The 19,599-nt window shown below is 46.4% G+C and overlaps 1 protein-coding gene across 5 annotated transcripts in view; it reads right to left on the reverse strand.

Annotated features, from left to right (window-relative positions):
• The window catches only part of DIP2C (disco interacting protein 2 homolog C), a 323,243-nt gene extending 315,374 nt beyond the window's left edge, over positions 1-7,869 (reverse strand). For 3 of the 5 annotated variants that reach the window (XM_044424779.1, XM_044424783.1, XM_044424778.1), the window contains exon 1: positions 7,385-7,868. In XM_044424779.1, coding sequence (XP_044280714.1) covers positions 7,385-7,469 — 85 coding nt within the window. In that variant the 5' untranslated portion in view covers positions 7,470-7,868. Of the gene's footprint in view, positions 1-7,384 lie in introns of all 5 variants that reach the window. The other 2 variants (XM_044424777.1, XM_044424780.1) reach the window with 2 other exon arrangements.
• Positions 7,870-19,599: the final 11,730 nt, after the last annotated feature.

A 19,599-nucleotide genomic window follows, 5' to 3' on the forward strand; every position in this document is an offset into this window, starting at 1 on the left:
GCCACCTCCTTCAGCAGAGATGACCTGCCAGCACACACCAGTTGCTGAGGAGCTGGGCAGGAGGAGGTCTTGAACCCATCCTGCTTGAGGGATCCTGTGGGAAGCTGGTTTGCCACCATGCATATGGAATGCAGGACTAGAAGGACTTTTGGTCTGATCCAGCATGGCTTTTCTATGTTCTTATTTCCCCATCATCCCTTCTTGGCCAGGGTCGATGGAAGTTGTAGATCAAACAAGTTGCTTAAACCTGTTTGAATGGAAGATATTTATGTTTTCAAAGCTTCAGTATCCACAAGTATAAAATTCCACATAGTATTAAGCATTCATTATGTTATCTTCCAGCTATTCCAGGAAATATGATAATTCCACTGTTACCTCAAAGCTAGAAAGATTGATAGACTCCAGAAAAAAATCTTTCAAAAGCCAGTTACTGTGGAAACTCAAAATCTATTGCATCAGACCACAAGACCCTTAAGTTCAGCCCCACACATGGCACAGTTTAGTCAGTGAAAGCTACTGCAAACCTTCCAAGAAGCACTCTGGTAATCTACTTGACTGTATCACAGACACACAATTTTATAAGAGAGGAGAAAAACTAGTCCAACAGGTTGTGCCTGGCCCTACACAGAAAGATGGTTCTGTTTATAACCACCTGTCACAGTTCCTTAACTCTGACTGTGAATCTTCAGTAGAAACCTGTTGCAATCCTAGAACTGAGAACACAAAGTCTCCTGTTCATACATGAAAATATTACCTTTTAAACTGATGGGTCGCCATGCACAAGCACACCTGCTGTCCAGAGTGTGCCATCCAAACCTGAACTACTGGATTAAACTACAGGGCTAAACAAGCCAGTGGTGGATCCAAGAACAAATCATACATTAAGCACTGAGCTGTTCAGCCCCTAAAGAACCCGCCAGTCTGGACTCAGATGTGATGCTGCACAACCTGCAAAGAAGACTGTGCAATATGGCAGAAGATGAAGGCACAACGAAAGCAGCACACCCATTTATGCAGAAGAAGCCATTAGTTCTTCAGCTGAGCCCGACGAGCTGCCATGACATGTCACCCACATTATGCCTTTGAGAGATGCCCAGAATATTCTTAAAGCAACTGTGCCCTTTAATCCAGCCTTTAATCCAAATGGACCTCTTCCCTGACAGGACAGCACACAGAAGTAAGCCCAACAGGAATCAATGGGACTGACCTGCATGTAATATGATTGCAAGTTCACACTTTCCTTGGATATCACAGTGCTGCCGCTCAACTTCGAGTAACGTCTTTACACATCCTTCCCATTCTCAAAATAGATCAGGAACATCTCCAATGAAGTTTACAACCGTATCATAAAACTAAGCCTCAGTGCTTACCTTAAGACGTGTCATTTAGAGCACACAATACATTTCAACTATCCCTTGGTAGCTTATACACAGGGGCCACAGGCAGGTTGCCTTATACACCTCCAGAAAGCCTTGCTTGGATATGGTTCAGTTTCTAGCTTATATTAAGTAACAAAATCAGAAAACACCTGTTTCAAATTTGATCTCCTGGAGTATTTAAGGAGATCCATTATCAGCTCATTTAAAACTCTGCCATTCACTCAGTCTCTCTCTCTCAAATCAAGGGTTAGAAACCTGAACTTATAACCAGACAAAAGAAAAATAGGCTCACTATGTATGCACTGCATTTGCCTTCAGATTATTCTTTGGGATGCTGACAACACTACATTAATAAAATTATTAAGATGCAGATTTGTTTTGAATTGCCAACAACAACAGTGCCCAAATACTTAGCAGTCTTTGCTTCTGTTTACCTGTCTCCAGTAACCTTGAAACATAATGTCACTGTTATTTCCATTTTACAGATAGGAAATTCAGTGAGATAAATATCAAGCCAAACACCCAGCTATGGGATTTGAAATCAGGCCTGTCCTGTATATTGATGTGTTAGAGGCTCAACAGTGACTGGAACATACTGAATGAACACCCTAGGGGGGAATCTTCTTGGGCCTACTGAAACCAAAAAGCAACCCATGTTCTTAATTTTCTAAGGGACTAGGTATCTGTGCTGATCGATGAAGGGAGAAACCTGCCAGTTCTAACCAAAACAGAATTTCCCAATCAACTGCAATTGCAGTCAACTAAATCCTTGTTTAAAAGCAGCAAGGAATGCCTTGTTGCATCTGTGATGTGTTCCATGCCTATAGCACAACCCACAGACCCCAAGTGCCAAACCTGCCAATGCTTTCTGCAGGTGCTTCACCCAATGCAGGGAGCTGAGCAAAATTTTGGGAAGACTGCCTGGCTGAACACTTGCAACTCATAAGAATCTGCAGCCACAGATCCTGAGTTCCGTATCCAAGAATCCCCAATCCCTCCAGTACACCAGGCATTCCACACAACCTATGATTGCATCTGCTTTTCATTCTCTTTGCAAAGAATCCAAGGCAGCTTACACTGCTCTCCTCCTCACCGTTCAATTTTCACAACAACAACCCTGTGAGGCAGTTCAGGCTGAAAGTGCATGATGGGTGGAGCCGGGTCTACCTTCAATCAAATCAAGATTTTGCTTTTGGCGCAGGCTAAAGGAAATGGGTGGTTCAAGAATTCAAAAGAACCGCTGGAGCAAACAAAGGAGAATGTTCCTGTACGACAGAATGCAGCCATATTAATTATCTTCCCCAGCCTGGCAACCTCTAGATGTCGTGAACTACGACCCCCATCAGCCACCGCCAACAACTGTACAACTCCATCATGGAATGTGTTGCCTGAAAAGCCTGGAGGGCAACTGGGTAAGGAAGACTATTGTGTAATCTCTGGAGGTCATATACAGCCAATCTGGTATCTGTAAGTATGGAAATGATGGGTAATCATCCTTCTTCTCAACTGGCTGCCACTCTCTATGGAAAAATCACTCTTCTGCAGTAGAGAAAAGCCCTTACAAAATGTACAGATGTTTAAATTTAATTGCATTTATTTACTGTATTTGCATACCACTCCTGATCTAGACAGACTGCAGAGCTGTGAACACTAAAACAGATAAAAATGAAAAACACATTAAAAACAGATACCAATGACTTATTTGGAAGGGATATGCCAGTCAATGTTGCATCTGCAGAGGCAGCTGCATTACTTATTGGGTTGTCATTACTTATTGGGTTGTCCAATAAGTTGACTTGAACAGAACCAAAGTTTCTGGCCTGGTGGGTGATTAATACATGATACAGAGGCACACTTAGAGACAGAGACAGAGACAGAGACAGAGACAGAGAGAGAGAGAGAGAGAGAGAGAGAGAGAGAGAGAGAGAGAGAGAGGAATGAATGTACTAGTTGTAACAGCAGCTTAAAAAAACTGAGAACAAGTCTTGAAGAAAGGATCAGTACATTGGAAAGGTGATTCAGTGGGAAAGCTAAGTCAAAAGCAAGTGGAAGATTTTATGAAGGATTTATTTTAGTTCTGCTTTGCATGCTAAACCAAAAGGGAAGATCATTCATTCATTTCTGTATGTCCTTTTTTCAGTCATTTTTGTTGTTGCCTTGTTTGCCTCTGGTGATTAAGCAATAAACATGTATTGTCTGTGCTCAAACCTGCAATCCTAGCACAATTATTACAAGGTCCTATTGAGTTCAATGAAAAAACATATGTATTTCTTGGGTTCATGCTGCATGTCCCCCTATATAAATAGGAGTTTGACAAGAACATCCTAAGTATGTTTATGCCACTGAAATCAATGGAACTCGTTCGCAAGTAAATGTTGTCTTAACTCTTTCATGAAGTTTCTTTAATGAAGTGGAGATAGTATTTGCCATCTTTAGTATAGAGAAAAAAATGGAATGGAATCATCATCCTAAATCATTTTGGATGTTCTTAGTCTTCCTTAAGTAAGATCATTGTACATACACTTTTGCACATAGAATTTGTTTTTCTCTCTTAATGTACATGACAATTGCAAGATATAGAAATCTACACAATATGCACAATAAACGTGGCACACAGTAATCTCACAACTGTGAGCTTTATTAGAGATACTAGCTTAACTGTGGGTGTCTACACTGTAATAAAAGACAACTGACTTGATGTTTCAGAGGTATTTGTGCCTTCCTCTGACTTTAAACATGTCCATGCATAGGACCTCTTTAAAAACACCCATAGACATCAGGATGCTAAGGCTTGGTTTACATCATGGGTCCTCAAAGTAAGGCCCGCAGGCCGGATCTGACCCGCCAAGCCCATTTAACCGGCCCGCCCTACAGGTTTTGCATTCCCCAGGCACAGGCACACAGCTTGCTCACAAGTAGGTCTAGCATGGAGGAAATGACCTCCTCGCAAGCAAGCTGGCACCTCGCCATGCACAGGAGGTCATTTTGGACTCACCCACCTCTGGCACCTGTTAACTGGTCCCCTTTAGAAAAAGTTTGAGGACCCCTGGTTTACAGGCTTGTAACTTGTGTTCAATGGACCTATACCCAGTAAGTGAGCCATAAGGCCTAGTTACTCTGAACTAAGTTCAATTTACTTTACTAGGATTTACTTACAGGTAAGTGTGCATAAAACTGATTTCAGTTACTGAACACCACTGAACTTGCTTCACAGGAAAGATTCTTTTTCAACCTTTTTTTACACTTTTCTCCTTTAAGGGAGAAAGGTCACATTATAGTTAACTAAGGTTACATTATAGTTTTGCAAGTCAGAAGTCAATAGCAGTTTCCTGTGGATCTTGGTATGCACATAATAAATATTTCATTAAAATAATTCCATCTACTCAGATGTAGTTATCTTCCATGTAAGAGTTGCATGAAAGCCACTTTATATTTTAAAAAATCACTCCAAAAGCACAAGGAATCATAGACTAATAGAGTTGGAAGGGGATGGAATGCCATTACTTAATTATCAGTACGATAACAGGGACATTTGAAATTAATATACTTATTTTGGTCAAACTCCAATGAATATTGAAATAGCAATTCTATACATATTTACACAGTGGTTACAACATTGCCTGGTATATCCCTCCCATAGTTGGCTGGATGGGTGCAGAGATCTGCAGGTCTTATTTCAGTCTAAACATGCATGGGATTGAAACCTTATCTTGGAATAAGCCTTTTTTAGCACAGTGTGACTTTTCTGAGTAAACATGCACCCATTCGAAATGGACTTCATCCATTGATTTGTCTCGTCTTCCTATCACATCCCACTGCCTCAAACTATATTGGGAGTGGAGTGCCACACATTACCCAGTTCTTTCCCACAGAACTGCGGCCTGTAATCATACTGCAGAAATTTGGATACTGAATCAACAAACCAGAGTGGTTACAACTGTGCCGAAATACTGTTATAGTGGCAAGCATTTGCACACAGCTCAGGCAGATGCCCGTATGTGTACACATATAACCAAACTCTTCTGCATATACAGTGGTGCATTCAACAAAATGTATCACTCTGCCTTGCCTCTCACTGTTAGCTCAGAAAAGGCCAAATCGATGTGTGGAAAACCTGAAGAAGTCAATACTGCTTTAACCCTTGTTACAAGTTGAGAATTCTGCAGTACCAGCAAAAGGCATGGTCTGTAAGGGCAAGCACAGAGAGCCTCGCCATTTCATTGGCTTGGTCTGTCCATCCCATCCTCCCCCTGAAAGTGTTAAAAGAAAAGCACAATGTCAACACCAGCCCCTCCCTGCTGATGGAACTGGGCTGAGCGCATTCTGCTTTCTGGCTAGAAGCCCTCATAAAACCGTTACAAAAACGGGAAAAATCATGGGACGCGAAGGAGAGAAATGCATTCTCTGCATTGAATTATTCTTAGTCCTAATTTGAGACACTCTGGATTATTTCTTTCTTCTGTGTGCTTTTGCCACATTGTTGCAATAACCTTCCAGAAGGAAAAGAGCACTTTTTTCAAAAACAGAAGACCACTCTGTTAAGCAACTCTGTTACCAGCATCATTGACTTACGCTTAAGAAGGGGAACTACATCGAATCTTTTTTGAAAATGTGTGTGGTATTTGAATACATACATTCAAGTGCACAACCAATGAAGGCTTCTAATATGTCTATATCAGACTGCTGCATTTTTGCCTGGTCCTGGTTTTACGATAAAAAAGGAAAACAATTATAGAAAAATTGCATAATGCCCTTCTGTAAAGTAGGAACTTCCAGGAGTATCAGTATGAACCAAATGCTGAACACTGCAACATCTTCAATAGAAATAGTAATAGGAAATGTGAACCATGCAAAAAAACACCAAAAACTTCAATTCCTCTTTTCCTGAAATAGGTGCAGATCAGCTGATAAAAAACACTAAATTTGCATGGATTCCTCACGACTGTAACTGAAGAGTGGATCTCATACATGGTTTCTGTAGTATCAGTGGCTATATTTGAAATAGCATTTGTGATATCTGGTAGGTAGGGGGATGTGCCTTTGTTTTTCTTTTTTGAGTAAAACCGTATTTTCTTGGCAGGATGAGAGTCCTTGTAAGCCCAGCCCTAAAGATTTTTCCATCCTCCGTAATAAAGCAAGCAACCCTGGAGTAGCAGATCTCCTGCCAAATAAAAAATAAAAAATCCCCCTTCTTCAATCTCGCCTAGCACTGTGGCAGGAAGGATTGCAAGAGCAAGAAAAGGAGAAGATGAAATTTATCACCAGCAGAACACAACCTATATATTTATCCACAGCCAGCCCAAACCGTACTGGGAAGGAGACAACAGGCGCCATCAAGAATCAATGTGAATTTCCACCCCCCGCCCCCGAACCGACATTCATTGCTAGTTTCCTAAGAAACTAAAAAACCAGGAGAAAAATATGCACGCACATCATTCATATATATATATATATATATCGACCAAGAGCTCCAAGGAGAAAGAAAAAAGGGGGGAGGAATCTCTGCTGGAATCCCCCCCCCACACACACACACACAAATCCATGCACACCATTTCTTAGGCTCTGTCACACATACCAGGGGAAACTGACACCCAAAGGAAACAATTGTAGCACGCCACATCCACACACACTCACTCCAGCACGCACGGGGGGGGGGCGAGAGGTTACACACTGCGGAGGGGACAAATGCACCTTCCAGCGAACCCCACGGCTAGTTGCGGCCCCCACCCCTTGCGCGCGCCCGCGCACGCGCGCGCGCCTAACCTTGCACACCCCACCCTGCCCACGCCGCCGCCTTAGCCCCCCACCCCACCCCACCCCACCCCCGCGCGCGGTGGCCCCGCTACTGGCAGCAGCAGCAGCAGCAGCCCGTTCCCCGGAGGAATGGACGTTGCCTGTTGTCTCCGGAGCCGGCGCCGAGGATGCGCGCCCAGGGGAGGAGGAGGCGCCCGGGAGCGCCGGGCGCCCGAATCCCAGGAATATCGCTGCTTCCCGGCTCCCCTTACCTTCCGACAATTCCAGCTCCAGCTCGGCCAGTCGGGCTCGCACCTCCAGCGGCAAGGAGAGGCTGTCGAGGCTGCGATCCGCCATACTCGATCCAAGGAGATCTTCTCGCTCGCGGGCTCCCTCCCTCCACCACTCCCCGCTTCTCGGCGGTCGCCTTTCTCCTTTCTTTCTCTCGCGCTCGCTCGCTCGCTCGCCGCCTCTCTCCGCGCTGCGCGATCGGGGCGGGGGTGGCCCTTTGTTCGCAGCACGCAGCGGGCAGAACCGAGCGGCGCGGAGGAATGGGGAGGCGCGGGAGGCGGCCGCCGGAACACAAAAGCCGCGGCGGCGGGCGGCTGGGCGGACGGACGAGCGAGCGAGCCTGCCTGCCTGCCTGCCTGCCCCGCGCGCTGGGGCCGCGGCGTCGGATGCCCCGCGTCCTCAGCGGTGCATAAAGGAAGGAGTCCACGCAGCACCCTGCCCAGCTGGGGCGGGGGAGGGAATGAATGCAGCGATCTCCCCCACCTCTCCTCCTCCTCCTCCTCCTCTTCCTCCTCCTCCTCCTCCCTCGCCGCCCGCCGCGGCTGCCTTCAGTGGAGCTCCGCCATGGTGGCTGCCGCTGCTCCTTCTGCCGCCGCCGCCGCCGCCGCCGCCTTTTTCTCCTCGCAGTCCTTCTGCATGGAGCTGAGCGGGCCCGCTGCGACCTCGCCACTGGCGGACGGACTGACTCACTCCCCTCACGCACAGCCCGCCCGGGCGCAGCGCGCTCTCCTTCGCTCCACCCCGGCCGCGCGGCGGCGGCGGCGGCTGCTGCGGCGGCGGCGGCGGCTGGAAACTGCGGTGCCGCCGCGGCTGCTGCCCCTGCCGCCGCTTCTGTCACACGCGCACGTGACCCTCCTGGGCGCAGCTGCCCCCTAGGGGGGGCGCAGGAGCACGCGCCTCCAGGGAAGCTCCCCCGTCTCTCGCTCGCCCGCTCCTCTTTCACACGCACACGCGCGCGCGCCTCAGGATGGAACGCTCCCTTCGCTCCAAAGCGCGCGAGTCGCGCAGGAGCGTCGCGTGTCTGTGGAGCATCCGTGGGTGCGCGCGCGCGCCTTGGGTAAACGAGGATGGGCTGGCTCGCTTTCCGCCAGTCTGTCCAGCGCTGAGACTTTCCGCAGGATCAGGTCTTTAGTTTGAGTTCAGTTCATTTCAGTTCACTGTGTTAGTCGCAGCCACGATGAAGGCGAAAGTGCTTCGCGGAAACCGCTCTCCTCCACGCCTCGTCATCCCCAGCCTAAGTTCCTTCTGCGTGGCTTACAGATATGCAGTAGCTCTTACAATGGGTTCGTAATAAGAATGTGACTCGCGATCAAACGGCTCACAGATGAAAAAAGAACAGCGTGGGGTAGCCATAGAATTCCAGCGTGCGAAGGCACTTTGGAGGCCATCTGGTCCAGCCCTGCGCTCGTGCAGGCTGCAAGCACCGCATCGCCAACAGATGGACTCTGCTTGAACATCTCCAAGAAAGCGCCACCACCAGTCGAGACAGTCTTTTCCACGGCTGAGCAGCCCTTCTCACCTTTCAGTTCTTTCTGCCCATCCCGGACCGCCCCATTTTGGAAGGCGTTTTGGAGGGCAAGATGCTGCCCTCCCTTACTCCACGCACAAGAAGCCAGCCCGCCTGCTAGCTGAACATTATTTCAATACTGGCAAAGGAGGCAGGACTGCCCACCACACTGGTGGCCAGGCTTGCTCGAGGGGGTGGGGGGCAAGGCAAGTGGCCCAGCCAGTGACCTTCCGGTGTGGCTGCAGCCTCAGCCTCTTCACTCCACCTAGTGGTGCACCCAGCCCATCACTCATGAGTTCCGGTCCAGCCCCAGAGAACCAGAACAGAGAACAACTATGTTCCATCTTGTGCGTGACATTCCTCCAGATCTTTGAAGAAGACTACTCTAAACTGGCTCAGGTTTTTCACGGACTGGGTTTCCAGAGCGCTTGCTGCTCTGGTCGCCTTCCTCTGGACTCACCCTAGAGAAACAGCCCTGCACAACCTCGCCAAAGGCCCAACTCCTCTGGCAACCAGTTCACACAGCCTGTGGGAACCCCAGAGCAGGACATGGGTGCTCCTTCCTGCTCATGTTCTCCAGTAAACCACATACTAAGGTAGCCTGCCTCTGGCACAATGCCATGGCGCGGCTGCTCCGTTTTCCTTCCTTCCTTCCTTCCTTCCTTCCTTCCTTTCCTTAACAGATATTTTCTGGTGTGGAAAAAGATAGGTGAAGTGGTGGAAAACTCAGGAAGGCTCAGAATGTCTTTGTCTGGACCTGCAGGGAAATCCCACGAATGAGGCTGGGCTATGGCAGGCCTCCCCCACTTGAGACAAAGCAAGGCAATTGTGGAAGGACAAAGCTTCATATGCCATGCAATGTGGCCTTGGGCATCTCAGCCAGCCCACTGCCCATGGTGTGATCACGGATTGCCAATATGAATAAGATTCACTTGCCAGTGGAGCTAAATTCTGTATCTGGAATGGAGACAAGTCCCATTGTTTCCTTTGTGCCAGGCAGAAAAATGTTATTCCTGGTCTCAGGTAAGTACTCTGGTAATCAGAGAACACAACATGGGTTACAACCCAATATTCCGCTTGTAACCCAATGAATTTTCCAGGGTCTACACATCTTCCCTTAAAGCTGAACTTCCTTTGCAAAAACGTTGCTTTTTTTCCTTTTTTTTTCACTTTGCCAGACTAAGAGGAAAAAGGATTTGGGGGGTCAACAAAGATTCTCTGAGGAACAAAAAGTGAGCAGTCATGCATTGTTATTTTTAATACCTTTCTTTAAAATATGCCTAGGCTGACTTTAACAGCAAGGGCCCTCCCAGAGCAGCTTACATAATGAAATCCCATGCAACAATAAAACACTAAGTCAGTAAACACCAGCAATAACAAGCATTCAGCCCTGGTGGTACTAAAATCCAGAACACATGTGCAGCTAAAAATCCAGAACAGCCCAGAAATACAATCCAGGCCAGGCAGATGCAAGTAGATAAATCTCCAAAGCTTTCCAAAAGACTTGTCTTGATGGGCCTCTTTAAAGTGCAAGTGAACTGGCAGCTGACAGTGGATGCAAGTCATTTTTCCTTAAGATTATTTCTCATTTACTGAGAGTCCATGGCAGGCCCAAAGTCACCCAATGTGCTTCATGTCCTGAATGCGGACTAGAACCCTGATCAACTGAATCCCAGGCCAATACTCTAACCTCTGCAGTACACTCAGCCTAACATACCTCACTGGATTGCTGTAAAGATAAAGGTGGAGGATGCAACCTTGCACATGGCCTGAAACTCCCTGAAGGTAAGATTAGATGTTAGTGTAAAACACGGTGCTTTTTTAAAAGTATGTATCTAGCATGTGTTTTGCTGTGCAATCTCCATTCAGGAGCACTCAGTCCTCTTAAGAAAAATACGAACGTCAACCCTTGTCCACCACTCCCCATGATTCACACATGCCACCCTACAATTTTGTGAAAATATGGTGAGGGTTATTACATTCTGTCATTTCTGTCTTCCTTGTTTTTCGAGCTCTGTTGTTGTCATTGATTTGCAAGAAGCAAGACACTTCCCATAGGATGACAATAATTCTCCCATCCATTATACTCGAGGTATCTGGCTTATTTGTTGCACTTACATTATTCCTTTCCTCCCAGAAGTTCAAGACGGCATCCTCGATCCTCCATTTTATCCTCACAGCAACCCTATGCAGTTGGCAAGGCAAAAGTCAGTTATTTCCCCAAACCCACCCAGTGAGGTATGGACATTCAGGCTAACATTCATGATTGGAACCTGTTTTTGTATTTCTTATTTTTAAAGAGCATCAGTGCAAACTATGTGAATATTTCTTTTGTCAGTGGGACAAAAGAAACGTGGTACATCCACCTGTCCCAACCTGTTGCCCATCAGATGTGTTGGGGAACACTGGTCTAAACCATGTTTAGAGGAAGAAGAGGCTCTTGCAAACCGTTTCGAACTGGCCCGTCACTGGAGAGGACGCAGTGCTTCCCCCTTCACCATCAGACTCCATGCACTGTGATCTCAGCAGTGAACCTGGAATAACTCTGCAGAACCAGTTTGACCAGAGGTGAGAGCTGGATACAATAAATGTCCAGTAAGATCCTCATTTTTTAAAAAAATAGCCTTGCACTACGATGTATCCAGACAGCTAGTCCAAGGCGGTCCATCTTTTTGTACATACCTCAAGGGCCACATGGGGCCTTTGACACAGAACCCAGGGGCTGCACAATGAATTCCCTTTCCATATTGTAAATTAAAGTGTTTGCAATATATTGACTTGATTTGATATATACAATCAATATATTTCATTGACCATTAAACAAGGGAGAATTAATTTTTAGATGATTTTAGGGCCAATGGCGTGAAAAAGAATGCTTTGCAGGCCTATGATCTCTGCTGCTCCTTCACACAGCAACTGCTCCCCTGCTGGAGGGGCACTGCATGCCGGGGCAAGCGCCCCAAGGCCAGCTGCCCCACGGGGGCCTTGGGAGGGCTCACCGCAAACATGTCCATGCCATGGCTGGATCTGGACTGTGGGGGGGGGGGAGGCAAGAGGGGGCTCTGAGCACCAAGGCCTTGGGGGCTGCATGTGGCCCATGGACCACGTGTTGGCCAACCCCGAGCTAGTGCAACCACACTTTCATTTTTAGACACCCCCCCACGCACTAGGCATTATGAATGGAACACAGCAGTGAAAAGAGGCTGTGCAGAACACACGAGCCAGACAAATATGCGGAGAAGTCCAAGGAACTGTTATAGGGGACATTTCTGATATTTCCATTTCCAGGCAAATAAACGTCAGATGCAGGGTGTGGCTATGATCATGGGATGGAATCCAGGTGGTTGTGCCACTAGCTCCGTGCACCAAAGGTGGTGATGACACTTTTGCACAGCAGCACTTCAGGCTGAATAGCAAACACAGAGCCTGAACAAATGTCCTAGAGGGCAGGAGGACCTCAGCCCTCTCTCCCTATCCTGCCTTTTTCTGAGAAAGAACTCAAAGCATCTTACCTCATTCTCTTCCTGTTGCTCTCCGTCTTATTCCCCACAACCACAACCCTGTGAGGAAGGATGGGCTGGGAGCCTGTGACTGGCCCAAAGTCGCCCAACTGGCTCCGTGGCTGAGCAGGGACTAGATCCTAGAATGCCTGAGTCCCAGTCCACACCATTAACCACTACACCACACCATCTCTCCAGGATGGTTTGTGAAACACCTCAACCAGCCATCCTTGCAAGGCTGACCCTTTACAACTGGGGTCTCAAACTCGCGGCCTGCGGGCCAATTGCCGGGACGGGTGGGTCATGGGGGAGGGGCCCTCGGCCTTCAAAGCACCTGCGGCGCCCGGGCCGGCCGCGGGATGAGTGGCCCACCACTACCGCGGTGCTGGAATACTTGAAGCGGCCCAGCCTCACCCAGGCTCTACTTCCAGCGGCCCTCAGGTCAGTTGAGCTAGAGACCCCTGCTTTACAGCAAGTTGTGCTCAGCAAAGCTAATTCTCCAAACTGGCCTGCACAGGACATGCACCCACAGGGTGGTAAGCAAGTGCTTGGCTGGGTTCAGACAATCAGCAGGCAAAGCAGCCACTGTACCTTCCTTGTCTTGCCCTACCCCAGGCCCAAACCCAGCAAGGTGTTCAACAGGGGGCTTTTTAAACCGCCCCAGAATCCATGGCTTGCTGTAAGGTTCCAGGATGGTTTCAACACTACCATTCCCACCAGACATGCACGGGGTGGAGAAAAGAAGTGGCTCCTTCTCCTGATGATCGTCTTCACCCAGTCATGTCTTTGCAAAGCTGACATACAGGTGAGAGGTTCCTGCTGGATGGAGTGAGCTGCAGGGCAGTGTGGAACCGCACTTCCTTTCAGGAACAAAAGGAAGATCTTGATCCAACCCAAACTCTTGTGCCAGACACGTTGAACTTTTTCCAAACTGTAGTATATAATTCTATCCCAGCACTAACCACAGTGAAAATTCAGCAGTGATCCCCATTTCATCCTCCATCAGAGACACAGCTCCTAGCAAGAGAGCACATCAAAAAGACTTATTCTCAGGGCTACTTTTAAATTAGACAGAGACATGCCAAGAATCTCAGGAACCACTCAGACTACGTATGTCTGCCTTGCTTTAATTTTTTTGTAATGTGTGTAGCTTAAGGTGTGCACCCAGAAGCAAATTGAAACAGCTAGGAATGTGTAATAATTACAGGGCCAAGAATACCAGTGCTAGGTTTTTGAGGGTCCCTGGACAATACAGCCTCAATGCACCCCTTCCCTTCATGAATGGACCATCTCCTGGCCATGCTTATGCTGTTGCACCTCATCCTCTTTCACAGCATGGCTATTATGGGCTGGCTTGCCACCCAGTGAAACAGCTTGCTGCTGCAGGTGTAAAGTGTGAGGCAGGTGAACAAGCAAGTTGCAATGGTGATGTGGAGAAACAACTCCAGCGGGGCCCGACTAGAGTATGGGCATCGGCAGGTGCACATTCATGCCTACTTTATATGTCACCTTCTATCCATGTTCCTTCAACCTCTGGCTACTGATGGAACAATGTATACATTAGATAGAACAGTGATGGCAAAACTTTTAGAGACCGAGGGTGCAAGCTGCAATCCAAACCTACTTATTTGTCGCAAACGGCTGACACTACAATAAAACCTGAAAACTGTGGTTTTAGTTTAGAAAAAACACTTGAAAGCAAGTCCAAGAAATACACACACACACACACACACACACACACACACACACACTTTTTTACACACAGACACACAGACACAAACACACACATATATATAAATCGCGCTGAGCAGCCTGGAAAAGCTCGGACGAGTTGTGGCTAATGAATAATGGTTCATGATGTCATAGCCTGGCCCTGCTACACATTTCCAAGAATGTGCATGGCCCCTATGATCAGTCACCTGACGCAAGCCTGGTGGGGCGATGCGAGGCCGATTTGGCTGAAGAGCTGACAGAGAGCGCAATTTTGAAAAAGCTGGCATTGAGTAGCATTTTCACCACAGCTCAACATTTCTGCCCATTCTAAACACATTCCAACCAACAAAATCGTGCCAGGGCATCTCATTTTTCTAACATTAACTGTACCCGGGTGCACACCCCTAACCCTAATATAGGGCTAAAGTTCCATTTAAAAAGGGCAATTTTGAAAGGAATTCCCTGTGTACCTTCAGGACAGCTCATCATTTCTGCCAATACTAAAAACATTCCAACCGTCAAAATACTGCAAGGACACCTTGTTATCCAAACCCTAACCCTACATTGGTGCAAACCACTAAACCTAATATAGGACTAAAGTTCAATTGAAAATATTGTGATTTTAAAAAAGCCTTCTTGAGCAGTTTTTTCTGGACAGCTCAAAATTTCTGCCCGTTCTAAAAACATTCCAACCATCAAAATGATGCCAGGACACCTTGTTTTTCCAAACCGAACCCTACCCTGGTGCACACCCCTAACCCTAATATAGGGGTTAAGTTCAATTGAAAATAATGCGATTTTTACAAAGCCTTCCTTGAGTAGCTTTTCTACACAGCTCAACATTTCGTCCAATTCTAAACACATTCCAACCATCAAAATCATGGCAGGACACCCTGTTTTCCTAACCCTAACCCTAACCCTAACCCGGTTCACACCCCTAACCCTAACACAGGCCTAGAGTTCCAGTGACGAGAAGGTGTTTTGGAAAAGGCCTTGTTTGAGTAGGTTTCTCTGCACAGCTCAATATTTCTGCCCATTGTAAACACATTGCAACCATCAAATTCATGCCAGGACACCTCCTTGGTCTAACCCTAACCCTACCCTGGTGCACCCTCCTAACCCAAATATAGGGGTAAAGTTCAATTGAAAATAATGTGATTTTTCAAACCCTTCTTGAGTAGTTTCTTCTGCACAGCTCATCATTTTTGCCCTTTCTAAAGACATTCCAACCTACAAATTCATGCCAGGACACCTCCTTTTGCTAACCCTAACACTACCCTGGTGCACACCCCTAACCCTAATATTGGGGTAAAGTTCAATTGGAAATAACGCGATTTTTAAAAAGCCTTCAGTAGCTTTTTAAAGCCTTCCTTGAGCAGCTTTTTCTGCATAGCTCATCATTTCTGCCCATTCTAAATGCATTCCAACCACCAAAATCCTGCCTGGACACCTCGTTTTCCTATCCCTAACCCAAACCCGGTTCACACCCCTAACCCTACCCTGGTGCATCCCCCTAACACTAATATAGGGGTCAAGTTCATTTGAAAATAATGTGATTTTTCAAAACCTTCTTGAGTAGTTTCTTCTGCACAGTTCATCATTTCTGCACTTTCTAAAGACATTCTAACCATCAATAACATTCCAGGACACCTCCTTTTTCTAACCCTAACCCTGCCCTGGTGCACACCCCTAACTCTAATATAGGGGTAAAGTTCAATTGAAAATAGGGTAATTTTGAAAAGGCCTTCTTGAGCAGCTTCTTCTGGACAGCTCATTATTTCTGCCCATTCTGAAGACATTCCAACCATCAAAAACATGTCAGGACACCTTGTTTTTCCAACCCTAACCCTACCCTGGGGCATACCCCTAACCTTGATATAGGGGTAAAGTTAAATTGAAAATAATGTGATTTTTAAAAAGCCTTCCTTGAGTGGATTTTTCTGCACAGCTCAACATTTCTGCCCATTCTAAACACATTCCAACCACCAAAAACTTTCCCAGACACCTTGTTATCTAACCAAACTCCGCCAACCCTCCGCCAACCCTCACACTGGGCTAAAATACCATTGAAAAGAGAGTGCTTTTGAAAAGGACTTCCTTGAATAGCTTTTTCTTCACAGCTCATCATTTCTCCCAATTCTGAACAGAATAAAAACTTCAAATTGAGGTTTTAGTTTAGAGAAAACACCTCACAGTCTGTCCAAGCAGATATAGATATAGATATATTTATCCTTACTAGTTCACTGACTGGTCATGTCAATGCTTGTACAATTCGCAGCTAATGAGTTGCTGTTTGTGACGTCATCACTAGGCGCTGCTTCTCCTTCCTGAGAATGCACATGGCCCTTATGTGCGCTGTTATCCGATGCTTGGGCGACTTTGCTCACGTGCCGAGTGAGCGGGCTCTGCCTGCCTGCTGTGGCGCGTGTGCCGTAGGTTCGCCACCCCTGGTATAGAGGACGGATGGGTGGGTGGCCCAGGCCCACATCCTCAATTTCAGCCAATGCAGTGCTGGCTACAGGTTTTGAGGCTCCTTGGGACAGCCACCCTCCACCTGCATTTTTTTATGGACATCATCAGCAGGTGCTCTTGCTGCTTGCCCTCCTTCTCAGTACTGGAACCACTGGCTGGCTTTGCAGCAAGGAGAAAGCCAATGAGCAAGCATGCTGTGGGATCTACAACTTCCCTTTAGCTGTTTGCCCTGCTTTACTGAAGACAGCCCCCTAATTTGGAGGTAGGCTACTTGGTGTCCTGCAGATGTTTTCTACTTCAACTCTCTGGCCATTGGCTTTGCTGACTGGGGATGGTGGGAGTTGTGGTCCTCAAACATCTGCATGGCATATGCCTACGCAGAAGTGGCCCTTGCTGTTAAGCAGAGGAAGACTGCTGTCTTAGGCAGCTGATTTTGGATTTCATGAAAGGAAAGCATATTGTGAGACAGGCAACAAAATGAGCAAAAAGCATAAGGAACTGCTGTAGTAGTAATTGTCACATGTTCGCTATGGATTTCTTTATCACTGCTTTTCAAAGAGTAACCATGACTATAAGGCTAGAGGAAGGAATTCTGCATGTAAGAATTCAGCCAAGCAGCACCCATAGGATAAGATGTGATCAGCTCAGATTTGATTCAAAATGTCTCTGTGCAGCAGCTTCTTCCCTATCTTAAAGAAGAGCAAGCCCTGAATACAAGGTAAACCCAAGTAATGGCCCTTTACATAATTGCTGGATTACAATTTAAGGATGCTTAGCTCTTAAGTGTTCCTTATCTTCAGAGGGGTTTATGCAATAATTAGTCTTCACACCACCCTGAAAACTATTATTATCCCTCATGCTAGGAAGGTGAAGGCTTCAAGAATGCAAGAGGTTGCATGCTTTTCCCAGGGCCCCAAAGGCAGCCAAAGTGCTGTTAGATGTTGCCCTCAGCTCTTAGAAGCAGGCTTGTCCTCCTAAAAGCATAACTAGAGCAGGCCAAATGTATTAAAATTTAAAAGTTGTTACTGTATTTACTGGAACCTTCCAGTCAAAGCAAGTGGCCAGGATCCAAAGATCCGGTCTGGTGTGCCATGTAGCAATTCAAGATCCACATTTCCTTTAGGTAGCAACTGCCACAACTATACCACAGAGTGCTTGAAAAGATCCCTCCAGTTTTAGAAGTTTGCAAACACAAGCTTGAAACTTATTTGCCATATGCTCAGAACCAACCGAGCATTCCCACTGCTGCAGTGTAAGCTCAGATGGAGAGAACACTTGGAGTTCCTTTCAGGTCTGAGCCATACCTAGCACAGGTAGGAGGAAAACTCCCCAAGGTTTTTATCTGGAAATAAACAATTTGCTATCTGGAAACCCCCCTTTTGACATGCGCAAAACTTCAGTGCTCCAAATCCTATAGCAACCTGTTCAGTGAGATTTTGAGCATGGCTTGTGATCTGGGTTCCTCTTTAGAACATAAATAAGTAACATAAGCACATAAGAGCCAGCAGGTATTTTTAGGGTTCTCTTAGTAGCCTAGGAGTGATAATTCCAGAGAGGTGCTTTTTAATGCAATACGTGATAAACAGGAATGAATTGTGCCTACAGAATGATAAGACATTCTATTCCCTGTCTAAACACAATTGTGTACATGGGGGCATAGATAGTTCTTATTATCCCAGACCTGTAAATACTCTGTATTTCTTTGACTAGATTTTCTCTCCTACAAGAATTAGAAGATCTGATTGGCCAAAAGGAGAACTGTCCCGGACAGCCCCCTGCTGGTGACAATGACCCACACCATCTGCCGTTGCTGCATTCTAAAATCTAGGTTTAATTTTTTAAATTTTCATTTCTAGTGTTCAAGAAAGTGGCAGGAGGGTATTTATACTGAAGTGTGCTATGGCACAATCCTATCCCTGTTAAGAGGGAGAAAAGTCCTACAGCTCTCTGCATTCCCCAGCAGTGGTTCAGCTTTTTAAAAATTACAGGCAGCAAGGAGCTGCCTAAAGAATGCATAAGAACCATTTTTTACTTTCTAGAAAATTGGTGCAAATTGATGCTGCTGATGTTTGAACTGGTTGAGTTATTATGTTGCTACAGTTTGCCATCCTTTTTAGCGTTCCCATTTTAACCTGTCATATTTGTACTGTTTTAATTAATTGTATACTTTTTATTTTTGTACATTGCTCTTAATGTGTTGCCATAGAACAAAACAGTTACAATAAAAATAATAGCCATCAAGTTTGACGACGTCTCAAAGCAGGCTAGGGGTTAACAGGTTCCCCCAAATGGCAAATGTGTTGCCAGAGTATTCTCTGGCTCAATGACAAATGAAGCTTCACCAGAGAGCTTTATACGTGTCTGGCTTTTACTGTATTGTCATTTGAGCAGAGTAAAAGTGAATGGCAGCACATAAAAGGGCTGATCGTCTCACTGTAATTGACACATCTCCATCCTGGTGCTTTGAACTCACTTCGTAATATTCCTCTGCCAGCTTCTTTTTGGGTCTCCATTCCTTGGTTTGTTTTTCAATTGCCCTGCTCAATGACCTTTACAACTGTCTGCAGAAAATTGGGGGAAACGGAGATGAAGAATGCTTCTAGAGTACAATGCGGAGCTCTCGGATATTTTAGATCTGATTTTAAACCTTGAAAATAGAAGCATTTGCTATTCATTTATTCAGATAAAGTTTGCACAAGAAGCATGGGCATGATCAGTTCATTCCGTAGGGTTGATGCGCTTAATGAAGAAACACCACCAAGCAGAGCCAGGACAGGAGGAGGAGGATGTATGGAGGACAGTCTGGAAAATCCATACCTTCCTCTTTGTAGCCCTGCTGAGAAGCGGGCAGTAACTGTAGGGCCAAGTCCTCGGGCAACATGGGAGTGGATAAGGGACTGAGCTTCACTGTGGACAAAAGGAAGGTGGCGTGGTCCAGGGGCCCTGGTCCTTTGTGCCCTAGTCACAGTTGTCCCCTCCCAGGACACTGTTAGCCATCCTTTGG

This window comes from Varanus komodoensis, unplaced genomic scaffold (assembly GCF_004798865.1).
Source record: "Varanus komodoensis strain SLA01 unplaced genomic scaffold, ASM479886v1 scaffold15, whole genome shotgun sequence".
Taxonomy (NCBI): domain Eukaryota; kingdom Metazoa; phylum Chordata; class Lepidosauria; order Squamata; family Varanidae; genus Varanus; species Varanus komodoensis.